This window comes from Morone saxatilis, unplaced genomic scaffold (assembly GCF_004916995.1).
Source record: "Morone saxatilis isolate NCDOM2014 unplaced genomic scaffold, NCSU_SB_2.0 Contig16, whole genome shotgun sequence".
Taxonomy (NCBI): Eukaryota; Metazoa; Chordata; class Actinopteri; family Moronidae; genus Morone; species Morone saxatilis.
The window spans coordinates 10,356,427-10,368,453 of NW_023339718.1; the positions used below are offsets into that span (position 1 = coordinate 10,356,427).

The window sequence follows — 12,027 nt, forward strand, 5'->3', positions numbered from 1 at the left end:
TCTTCCTACAGCAAGCAAAGGCAGCACATGAATTTGCCGTCCCGGACCGATGCAGGCACAACACAGAGACTGCTGTCTGTAATGAATACGAGCTAACAATGCGCTGTTAATTGCCGGAGAAACGCGGACAGATCGTAGCACACATCACCGAGTATCACTCCATACACTGGGCTCAACATTTGTTCCCTGTTTCGTGACTCTCAAGTCTTTCGCGTAAGTAAATGACTGCTAGCGATAAGCTAACATGCTAAGAGCAACTGGGGACAAGCTACGCTGCTAACGACGCTAGCGTTAGCTTGCAACGCTGGTTGACTGGAATAATAATAATAAAAAACAGGTTAAATTATGCTCAATACGTTACCCTTTATCTGCTTCTCTGCTTTTTAAATATTTGATAAATTATATTGTAAAATATCTACAAACTAGGGAGTGTGTTACGATGACTTAACGCTAGCTAACATCATTCCTGACCTGAATTGAGCTGATCGATAATACGAGTGACCTTTGTGGCTATAGCTGTTCAATATGAACATTTAAGGTTTTATATATATATATATATAAAAAAAAAAAAAACTAAATAACTAACGCGTTTGATGTGTAACCTGCTGTGATTGTAAGATTTTCTGCTCTCATCCTAGAGCTTGTTTGTCATCTTGATCCGAGGTCGACTCCCTTAAGCCGCCCTTTGCTGTAACGTTACTGCTGCCGGCTGAGAGTCAGTATCAGCATCCATACAGGTTCATACGAGCCACAGGTCAATCACAGGTGATTCAAAACACAACCTTTAACGCTGTCGCTGTGGTTTGATCTATATAAACGCGGTTTTATGATCACACCTGCAGAAAGTAATCCACAATCTACTTTTCTGAACAGTTCTTTGCACCTGGGTCATTTGCATGGAAAGGCAGGGCTGGGTATATTAGTTACATGGATGGATGGCATTGCCACCACCAGACTATATGATACTGCAGCAGTAGAAGTGAAAGACTTGTTAATCTTGGTATGAGTGAACAGCTGTTTGAGGAACCTGTGCTTTCTCAGCATCCAGCAGACATTGTAATTGAGTCAGGAACAAACAGATCTTTTTGCATGTTCTTTAAAATGTGGTCTTCCTGTTAAGATCTCACGTTCTGTGTGTTTGCTGAGCGTGTGTGTGTGACATTATCAGAAAATAGCTCAGTGCTACTTACAGGCCTGATAGCGACCTTTTTTTTTCATGTCAATAATCAACCACAAGCAAACACCTCTTAGCCATGTGATCAGCAGCAGCATTTTAAAATGGAAGAGCTCACATACAGAAAAAGACTTGTTTAAGACACGTAATTATAGAGTTAATGGAAAACGTGCTGACCCTGCCGCTGTGTCTTGTGTATGTCCAGTTTATAGACAGCTATGGGTGGGCTGGGAAACGGCCGTCGTGGAGGAAGATCACCCCCTCTGATGATTGGCGCTCTCATCGCCTGTATCCTGGTTCTGGGCTTTAACTACTGGGTATCCAGCTCCCGCAACCTGGAGCTACAGGTAGGTTGATCAACATGTGTTCATGTGTTCACGTGGGAGTGTTTCTGTGGCTTTCTAAGCATAGTAGACAATGTAAATACCAAATACAATGTAAATTGCCACCGTTCACATGCTGTTTAATGATGTAAAAGGTTTTTAATGCCTGACTTTGTTGATGCAGATCTGCACTACCAATGCATGGTTCTCTTTTGCAGAAGTTAGACCTCATTAGTTCCCCATTTGGTTCTCAGGGTTTTTGGTCATAGGAAGGTCTTTTTTCACATTTCGTAATTTCCTTTTGCATCCTTTTATTTAATGCAAGTCACTTAAGGCGTGTGTGTGTAATTCAGACGAAGCTGTACGAGTTGGAAGGCCAGGTGCGCCGTGGAGCAGCGGAGCGAGGAGTAGCAGAGTTGAAGAAGACTGAGTTCCAGGAGGAGATCCTGAGACAGAAGGAGCAGATAAGCCACATAGAAAGTCTCTACAAGAGACAGCTGGAAGGAGCCCAGAACACCTGCAGCCAAGAGAAGGTGCACACAAACTGCACGTCAAACTGCTGTCACTAAACTAATCACAGAGGAATTTGGGGGCACTAAAAGAGCAGAGACAGAGACTTCCTCACTGTTGTGTTTCTCAACCTAATTGTGAAGAGAAAAAGTGACACAAACTGTGAAACAATTGTGTTGAGTATTGTGGGTTTTTTCTTCTAGGGCACACTGCAGCAGAACATTTCCTCCAGTACCAAAACCATACAGGAACTTAAAGGTGACAAATTGTTAACATTTTACCTCTATTTCACTGAAATGGCCTTCTGTAGAAAATGCAAATATAATTCAGTTCTTATGTATTGCGTGCGTCTGTACTCTAGGCCAGTTGAATCAGCTAAACGATGACCTGGGGAAGCTTCAGAAGGAGCTGCAGAGTTGCCAAGGCAGCATCAAAACCCTTAACAGCAAGCTCACATATGACATGTAAGAAAAAAGACGGTAGTAAGCTTCAGCTGTATCACATGCACTCGACCTGCCATTGCTGTTATAAATTGCCAGTGAATATGTTTCCGTCCTTCCTGGTAAACATGTTTGTGTGTGTTTGTACAGGACCCATTGTCAGTCCCAGGTCCTGTCCCAGAAGGAGTTGTGTGATGAGAGAGTGGCCGCTGCTAAACTTGAAGTTCAGAAGAAGATGGAGAAGCTCATCCCTCCTCCAGCTGTCTCCTCACAGGTAACCATGAACCATGGGAAAGGATCTAAACCATGATTACTCCGGAGGCTTTCCACAGGATCTAGATCAGGGCAGAGGGCCAAGTCCAGTTGTTTAGTATCTACTATATATGATGATGTTTGCTCCTCGGCAGGAAAATGCAGTGGATGGAGCAGAAAAAGATGACGGACCGGTCGTGACTGGGGTTGATGCAGTGAAAACATCCACTGTTGTAAGCCACACACCAAGCGAAAATGATCCACCGGAACTACTGACCAATGAGATCATCGTGGACAATGGTAAAAGACAAGGATGTTCGGGTGCCTTCGTCTGTTTTACTGAAATTTCTCACATGAAAGCATGCAGTGACACAGATATTTATGTGTGTGTATGTAAGATTGTACCTTTCTATATCCTTTTACACACTTTCCCTTGCTTTCTGCCGTTTTTCTCAGCTCCTGATGCCCCAGTAAACCTGCTTCCAGCGAAGGATCTCTCCAAAGTCGAGTCCCAGTCTCTTCCAGCTTCAGCTGCCGCAGTCAAGCAGGACATTTTGCTACCACCAGAGGGAGCTGTCACCACCGACGAGGGCGAGGCAGACACCAGTAAACTGTTGAACAACAATCTGACCGAGGATAAAGAGATGGGACTGATGGATGCTCATGAAGAGGGCCCTCAGACAGACGGTAAAGAGCTCACCTTTTATATATCAGACAATCATACTGGTTTTCCTACCTTACATTTTCTTCCCTGCATGTCTAAAGTGACACAAGTGAACCTTTAAGGGCACAGCATCAGTTGCAGAATGGGGCTTCATTCACTGATAGCCTGAACGATGTCCTACACAGCACAAAACAACTGTAGTGCTACCTCATTGGCACGGTTTTAACACACAGTGAGACATATGAAGCTTCACAGGTACTAGCACCATGTCCCCCAGACCTCCTGACCAATGAATACACAATGATTCAATGGTTTGAGGGTTAATGGTTGCTAATACAAAGTTTTCCCTATGGCCTACACAACCTACACCTTTACATCTTAATGTTACTTGGAAATACTTTTAACCTACATTTAAAATTTAAATGTAAAGTAGATATGTACAGAATTAGTAGTTGATCGATTGTCATTCACACCCTTGTGTCGCTGATCGAGGTAAACAGTAACATAACTGAGAGAGCGTGCCAACTCATATCCATGTGGTAGGTTACTCCTGTCCCAGCATTCTCAGTGAAGAGGTGATGAATTTTTAATAAAATGTAAACAACAACTTGGTCATTTGGTCTCCAGAGGCAGACCCTGGGATGGAAGGCATGCTGGTTGGCCAGGTGAAGGCAGACGAGTCTCTTATTGATCAGAAACTTGAGGAGCAAGATGAATATGACGATCAAGTAGTGGGTAGAGTGGATTCGGAGAAACCACAGCAGAGTAAACAGCCTGAAAATATGGGTATGTGTGTACTACTCTACTACTACTGTATATAGATTAAAACTGAAAAAGTGTGTGTAAATAAAGAGAGAGAATGGGAGAGCGAGTACATTCTCAGTCTCCACTTTTGGGTTATATTTAAGTGCCTGTGACCATTAGAAGCCAGAGCTAAAGTTTGATAGTTTAATTAATAGATTAATAATTGCACTGTGCTAAAAAGGCATTTGTGTGAGTTTCATGTCAATAACCACATTGTACTTTCTGATAGACAAGGACATGGAGGACGAGCTGGCTGACTATAACGGGGACGATGAGAACGAAGGCGAGTTCGAAGCCGACAAACAGGCCGAGCTCGCTCGAATCTAAGGTACGCACTACCTGCAGCTAAATAGGCCGTACAGCATGATGAATCTAAAGTCTGCCCCCCACAGGTGACTGATGGGAACTCTGCATAATAATGTTGTGTCGTTATTATTATGGTCTTATTTTCCTTGAGAAGGTTATGGAAATAATCCGGTTTCATGAAATAAATTTGGTTACAGATTTCAGATTTTCTGGTTCAGCTGACTATATAACTGCCAATTTAGAGCGTGTTGTATATTTTATTGTCTAGTAACATTTTTGATGATTATAAACAGTATCTTTTTAATTTTTTTTATATGCTGCCATGAAATTAATTATTGAAAAAGCATTTGGCACATGTCCATCTATAAGTTTGCAGCAACTGTTATTGACATTTTGTCCTTGAACAGTGTTTGATTGCTTTTATATTTTCATAATGAAACGTTTGGCAGCTTTTTTAGATCTCTGGTTTTAATGTAGGCCTGCTGTAGGCACTGTCACTGCTATATGAAAGGACCAGTGTGTAGGAATAAGTGGCGTCTAGTGGTGACGTGGCAGGTTGTCACCAGCTGAAACCACTTGATTTGACAAGCCCGGAGAAGAAACAAGTGTGGCCACGAAAAACCCAAAAATGCATGATTTGAGTTATTAACACACATTTGAATTCTTCTTGCAGGGCTGGAGTTGGAGCAGCAGCCCACACACCACATTAGGAAGCAGGACCTGTTAAACACGTCAGCACAGCAGGTTAATGCAGCCCCCCCCCCCAAACACAATGAACACAAACAACAAACCCGGATGGAAATTTCTATAAGAAAGACTTGTGACATCCGGTTTGGCCGTTCCTTTCATAAGCTCTTCCTACTGGAATGTCTTTTATGTGTCATCTTAATTGCATTCTGTGCATTTGGTTTGATTACATGTTTGTCATTTGAAAGTGTCACGTTTTCTGTAGTCGTGTAAGAATATTTACAGCTTCATATCCAATTCACAATATTCTGAAAGAGCCACAAAAAGTGAAATATGCAAATGTCAGCTCAGCATGTGCTCTCATGTTTTCCATCCACACCTTGTACATAAAGCCCAGAGGGGTGTTTATTGTGGTGACTGTTCATTTCAGTATGTTGAGATGATATGAAGGCACTCAGTCCAGCACCTGCTTAGTTCGTAGTTCTTCATACTCATACATACTCTTCATCTCTACGTCTCAAGACTTGACACCATTTGGCTTGAACAATTGTACATCTCAACATGCCTGGAAATCAGTAGATTTTGATTATGTGATTAGATGTATTGTGTATGTTCACTCTGTAATGACTTTAACTTAAATGCAGCATAAGTGATGATAATGTGCAAACCCTTATAGGGTTATGAAGTTTGAAATATTGAATTAAGTGTAAATGATCTGAGCGATCCCAAAGACAGAGCTCGTCATGCAGCACAGACATCTTCTCTTCCACAGGTTCAACAGCATCTGAAACAATGCCTTAATTTACTATTGTACAGTCTCTCCTAGGGCCAAGACATTTTGCTCTACAAAAATACAAATGAGGCTTTCCGTAACTGCAGCAAGTTAAAGGAACGTACCGAGATTCTTGTTAGACTGCGGAGTCCAATTGTGATGCTAAACAGCAGCTTCTCTTGATTGACACATAACAAGCAGGCAAATTCACCTTCTGGATTAGACTTTGCCAGGTTTTAAACATACTATATTACAATAATTATATTAACGATAATAATAATTATATTATAATTGCTGTAACAATGAGCAATCATTTCTGAAGTCTCAGTTTGTCGAATGGCTTTTGGTATTTCAGTGGCAGCAAGCCTTTTATTCTTAGCTGTATTTGGGATCAGTGTCACAAGCACAGACGGTGCGTGCTGCGCTCAACATTTGGGATCAGTAAGACAGAATGGTTAGAGTAACATTTTTAGATTATAATGAAGGGAATAGGTTGGACCATCCGGATATTTGCAGATAAACAATCTCATTTTGTTTTGATGCATGCCTTATCAGTTGTGCGTACACCAGTTTCCCCCTACGGTCCGTTGCTTCACAGCGGAGGTCGCGTGTTGAGCTCAGAGTTTTGTGGATGCTGCCTCTGCTGAATTGAACGGACGTATGTTTTGTGGAGAACGTGGAGGGGGATTTTTTTGAGAATTGCTGTAACATTATGAAGGACATTCCCTTGAAGCAGGAACAGCGCGTTCAGCCAGTAGATGTGAATTATTCAGTAGTGCAAAAATAGTATTAGTCCATCCAACTTGAAGCTGCACTAGACTGGAAATTGTGTGGATGATCGCGAACACAAACTAATATTAGGTATCAGAAATAATGAAAAGTTTGTTATATTTTGTAGCGGGATCTTTTTTTTTTGCCTTGTGTTTTATACAGGACAGATGATTTATGTTATTTTCCAGGTACTGTAAATTGTGACTTTGACTAACACCCACAGTAACTCAGTACGTTGTAGTGCAATGCCATAATTTCCATAATTTCCATAATGCTTTTACTTCTCAACGAAGAATCATGTAGTGGAAAGTTATCTTCCTAGACTCCCATTATTTGCCTATCTGTCTCTGTGTGATTACACTAGGTAGTTCAAATGCAATGTGCGTGTTATACTCTGCATGTACAGTTCACCTCTTATGCACCTGGCTGACACAAAGACAGGTGTGCAGGAGATAACTGAAATCTGATGACTCCAAAGGTTATCCTGTCTATTTAAATTGTTTTAACATCTTCAACCACAGTTAGTTAAGGTTGAAGCTGCTTAGCCACAGTTAAGTACGTTTCCCAACAGACGCTGAATTTTAGTGAAATGTCTCTACGATGATAAAATGCACCGCACCTATAGAGTTCCCCCAATGATGTTAAAGGTTCAGCCATATATTCAGAATATATGGATATACATTGTCATACATTTTGTCAGATTTTTTGTCTTTTTCACTTTTGAAGCACAGAGAGAATAACAACAGGAACATTGTAGAGTTGAATAATTTGACTGCTGCTCTCATTATAAGCTTCATATTTACAAATACACGATTCTACAGGCGTCATAAAAACTTTTTCATGCTTATTTCGTGTAAGCTCTTCAAAACAAATGACTATCTTTTCACCAAAAAGGCAAAATCAGATGGTGTAGTACACTTTTAAATGCGTTTCCTTCTAAATTCAGCATGTTTTGATACCTTGGAGACTTTGAGAACTTGCACTGGAATTTAAAATGAGTTACGTGATGAAGAGTCTAACATTTCAGTACAAACGACTTCATCAGGTAACTTTTCCTTTCAGGAACCAAAATAAAATATTCCAAACATTTTCCGAAGAAATTTTAAATTTCAAATCTAATTTCTCATCCTAAGTCGTATCAATTTTGTTAACTTATTTTTTATTTTTTATTTTTTTTTAAACGGGGCCTGGTCATCATGTTTTAAAATAACCATTCAAATCTGGAATCTGACTGCTGTTGGCAGGTTAATTGTCTCCCTTTTGGTTGATCTTGCAGGGGAACTACTACTGTTGCTGAGATTTAATTTTTTTGTATTATTGTCGTTTGTTTTCGGTTTTGTTGCCTGACCCTGCAGAGCTCAGACAACTACAGTTTTGTTTTGTAAGAAAGCTTTGTCTGCCTATTTGTATAAAAAGTCCCATTTTCTGAACTAGGAGTCTGTGTACCTGAAGAGAAAATGTTGATGAAAATGAAATGATTTTTTATAAATTGGATTCTCTTTTTTTGTTGATTTCATATGTTTGTATTTTGTTTTGAACTGCTGAACAAATTTGTGAAAGGTTTAAATAATCATAGGATTTATCGATGATAGAGAATAAAAATTGTTTTATTACCACTATCAAGACATGGTTTGACATGGGACTTATTGTTTGGTGTGACTATTACTTGTGATACATTTTAAAAAACATAAAATAAAACCAGGGTGAAGGGTATATCCTCCGCAGTTCACACTGTAATAGTAACATAAAACAGTTAGCTGCAAGCACACACACAGCGTTCACAAGCTTTTAAGAGAACATGTTTTACGCATGCAGCTTGACTATCTAGATTGAAGATACATTTCAACAGATAAGCAAATAAACCAGTGAACAGTAAAATAAGAAGATGATTTGGTTCCAACCGAGATATCTCTCGCCATGTGACCGTTGACGTTGGCCAATCGTATCAGAATATTCAAAACACTGCCCACACTCAAAGACATGACTCGGAAGAGGTCACATGCTGAATGATAAAATTGTATGTTGATTTAGATTTTATAATTAACTTTATTACTATTGAACATAAACAGTTTCTGTCATAAAAAGTTTAAATACAAAATCAATGGCTTGTTATTCAGGCTTTAATCACAGAGGTATTACGTATACAGTTTGCATATTTAGTTGTAATTCCAAGTTGACTGTCAGTGAGTTGATTCACAAGTGAAACTGTGAAATATTTCTGTGTGGTCTTAAAGGACAGATCGTCCAAACACTTTTTTCACACAACACTTCCCCGTGGTTCTACAGTGATACAATGTTCATTCTTACATTAAGACCTAATCATATTGCTTTAAGACGAAGTCAAGATATACGTATATGCTGTGCAGAGGAGGGCAGACTATCCTGTGTGTTTTGTGCCCAGTGTGAGTGTGTACAGTCAGTCAGGGGGGGCAGCTGTCGGAACAAAATAAATACAGATGGGAATAAAATATAAAATACATGAATATTTTATAAGGAGTATGGCCTAGACCTGCTCTATATGTGAATGTCTTGAGATAACTGCTGTTATGATTTGGTGCTCTGGAAGAAATCACTATAAAAATGAGGAAGTCCTGATAAAAATGTAGAAGTAAAGAAGAATTTTAAAAGAAAGGGACACAATATATATATATATATATACACATACATACATACATATATAAATAATAACCTATATACAAATACATACAAGCAAGTCTAATAATAGTAACTATATAACGACAACAATAATAATTATTACTATTATTATTAGCACCATCAATCAAATTTCATACAAGACCTGTAAGAACTTGTTAAATTTCATTCCCATTAATAATAAACTAATATTTTTGTTGTTTTTAGTATGATGCAAAAAGGACTCCAGAGGAATTGGTGATCTATAGTGTTAACCAATTTCATGTAACACATTACCTGCATTAAACAATGTATTGACACGCTATTGTTTGTTTCATTTTTAATGTAAAAAAAAGACATATACACATATATACATCAGCCTAAACTAATGTTGCAAGATTTTAAATAAAATGTCTCAGTGCAAATATGTAGTAAATATGGAAAATAATCATTATTAAAACAAAGATACTGGCTCTTACAGTTCAAAGCAATTCATACGTGGCGTGTGCATTAAAAATGAAAAAAGTCCTTTATCTTTGTCCCAGTCTTCTCCTTGTTCCACCCTCACAGTTTATTCTATTGCCATATTGGGTATAATGAAAGGTCCACTGGGAGGGTGCCGAGGGCCTCCTGTAGCCTTGTAACTCCTCGTAGTATCAGCCAATAGGAGAAAAGTGCAAAATCTGATGCTCACTATAAAAAGGTGAAGCATCACAACAGTCAGCCACCTGAAGAGATCTACTGTAGATCAGAGGGACCATGAAGTGGCTCTGCTTTGCCCTTGTTTTTGTGCTCGCTGGTAAGTTTTTCCAATCTCCACTACAATGCATTAAGATTTTTATTCATTCTTGCATGTAACTGTCTGACAGATGTCCCATAAAAGTTTACTGTTGTGAAACCAATTATGAGCCTGAACTTGTACAGTATGCACAGCGTCTGCTCTCCTTCCATTTGTCAGGTGTTGCATCAGGGGCCATTGAGAAGAGGATTATTGGGGGTGCATCCTGTAAGAAGGACAGGCAGTACCATGTCCAGATTGAGAGTTTCCAGGGCGGGAAGTTCTGTGGAGGCTCTCTGCTCAACACCCGCTGGGTCATCACTGCTTCTCACTGTGCAGACCAGTAAGAAACATCCTCACTCCATCCTACACGATGCAGTTTGGATGTGTTCTCGTCTGAGTGATTCAGAATTGGTTCACTTCTGCATCAATACTGTAGAATAATGACAGGAAATTGGTATCAAAAACGTTCTAAACTGGTGCTAAAATGTAGGTGTAACATAGATACTGTACTGTAAAGTTAAAGTAATATTACAGCTGTCCATAGAGGCAAATTTACCATTCAGAAAGTTGCATCAGGTATTAAAAGGAAAATAATACAGAATGAAATCAACCAATTCATATTTTTTAAATTATTTTGCATAATTATATCTCCTAACTATAAGTTTTCTTCTCCTTTGTTCTGCAGACGTGTGAAAGTGAAGCTTGGCCTAAACAATGACGTCTCTTTTTTAACAAAAGCATGGTCTTTCTTGAAAGGATCATCCAAAAAATATGAGCAAGACATTAGTACCGACCAACAGTTTACCTTCAAGGATGAGGAGGAGCATCTCCATGACATCATGCTCATTAAATTAAAAGAGGATGTATCTGCTAAACTCCCCACCATCAAGTTACCTCCTGTTGGGTGTAGCAGACCAGATAAGGGTCAGCAGGTTGAGGTCGGAGGCTGGGGATACAAGACAAGTGAGCAACACCAAGACACTGCATTCAGGTTATTAAAATAGAAGTAATTTCATCTAATGCATTGTTTTCAAATCCTTAGAGGACAAAATCCCCAGCAATCTGAAGTGTTCCAGCACAGAAATTGCTGACTGTGGTGAGGGGGATAAACCTGATAGCAAATACCACAGTGATGAAACTACCACCATGTGTGCCTTTAAAGCCGGCGTGGAGTCCTGCTTTGTAAGCATACAGTTCTTATTTTTTATCATCAAACTTTGTGATTGTGACAAATGTGAAATAATGACACCATTTCTCTTTTCCAGGGTGACGCAGGTTCGGCTGTGGAGTATAACAATGTTTTACACGGGATTATTGTCAGCGACCCCGTTGATAAGTGTGCAAACACAATTGTAATGTTGGATATCTGTCGCTACAGGGAGTGGATTGAGAAAACCATGCGGGAAAAGTGAGAGTGAAGCTTGGAGGTTAATACAAAAATCACACATGTACTTAAAATATCTCCTATTTTTTCATTTATTATCACAATCACCTGCCTTCTTAAGCTAATTTCATGTTAAAGTAGTTTGTTTTAGAATAAAACTGAAAAGATTAGGAGTGAATTCCAATTTTGTTACACTGGTTTGGTACTTTACATTAGGCATGTAAGGGGAAATTTATTTTACTACCTTCCTATTGTGGGTTATATTCAATATTCAATACTCATTTTCTTCTATGAATAAAAATGTGTGACCTCCACCTCTGTTCATGTGTTATCTCTTTACCGTGTATTTGAATATCAAATGATTGATTTCCAAAGGAGTTTGCCTACTTTCAAATTCTGGTCATACTTTCACTTCACAAGGGACATGGGTACAGCCATACAGTATATAAAGAACAGAGCAACTTTCTCCTTGTACTCTACCACAGCTTAGTTCCACTTCAGATTACACTCTTATTTTATTCTAGTACC

The 12,027-nt window shown here is 39.2% G+C and overlaps 2 protein-coding genes across 3 annotated transcripts; both read left to right on the forward strand.

Moving 5' to 3' along the window:
• Positions 1 to 32: 32 nt before the first annotated feature.
• On the forward strand, positions 33 to 8,326 carry golm1 (golgi membrane protein 1). Of its 2 annotated transcripts, XM_035658492.1 has the most exons (12): positions 33 to 213; positions 639 to 765; positions 1,380 to 1,521; positions 1,851 to 2,030; positions 2,211 to 2,265; positions 2,369 to 2,471; positions 2,598 to 2,721; positions 2,855 to 2,999; positions 3,156 to 3,386; positions 3,991 to 4,149; positions 4,397 to 4,495; positions 5,147 to 8,326. In XM_035658492.1, exons 3-11 carry the CDS (start codon positions 1,393 to 1,395, stop codon positions 4,492 to 4,494), a joined length of 1,224 nt encoding a protein of 407 aa, XP_035514385.1. In that variant the 5' UTR covers positions 33 to 213; positions 639 to 765; positions 1,380 to 1,392; the 3' UTR covers position 4,495; positions 5,147 to 8,326. The 2 variants fall into 2 exon arrangements, with proteins under 2 accessions (XP_035514385.1, XP_035514384.1); XM_035658491.1 differs by lacking the exon at positions 639 to 765.
• A 1,696-nt stretch (positions 8,327 to 10,022) lies between these two features.
• Positions 10,023 to 11,827, forward strand: LOC118325306 (kallikrein-8-like). The gene is made up of 5 exons (XM_035657932.1): positions 10,023 to 10,133; positions 10,293 to 10,455; positions 10,801 to 11,078; positions 11,158 to 11,297; positions 11,381 to 11,827. Exons 1-5 carry the CDS (start codon positions 10,094 to 10,096, stop codon positions 11,525 to 11,527), a joined length of 768 nt encoding a protein of 255 aa, XP_035513825.1. The 5' UTR covers positions 10,023 to 10,093; the 3' UTR covers positions 11,528 to 11,827.
• Positions 11,828 to 12,027: the final 200 nt, after the last annotated feature.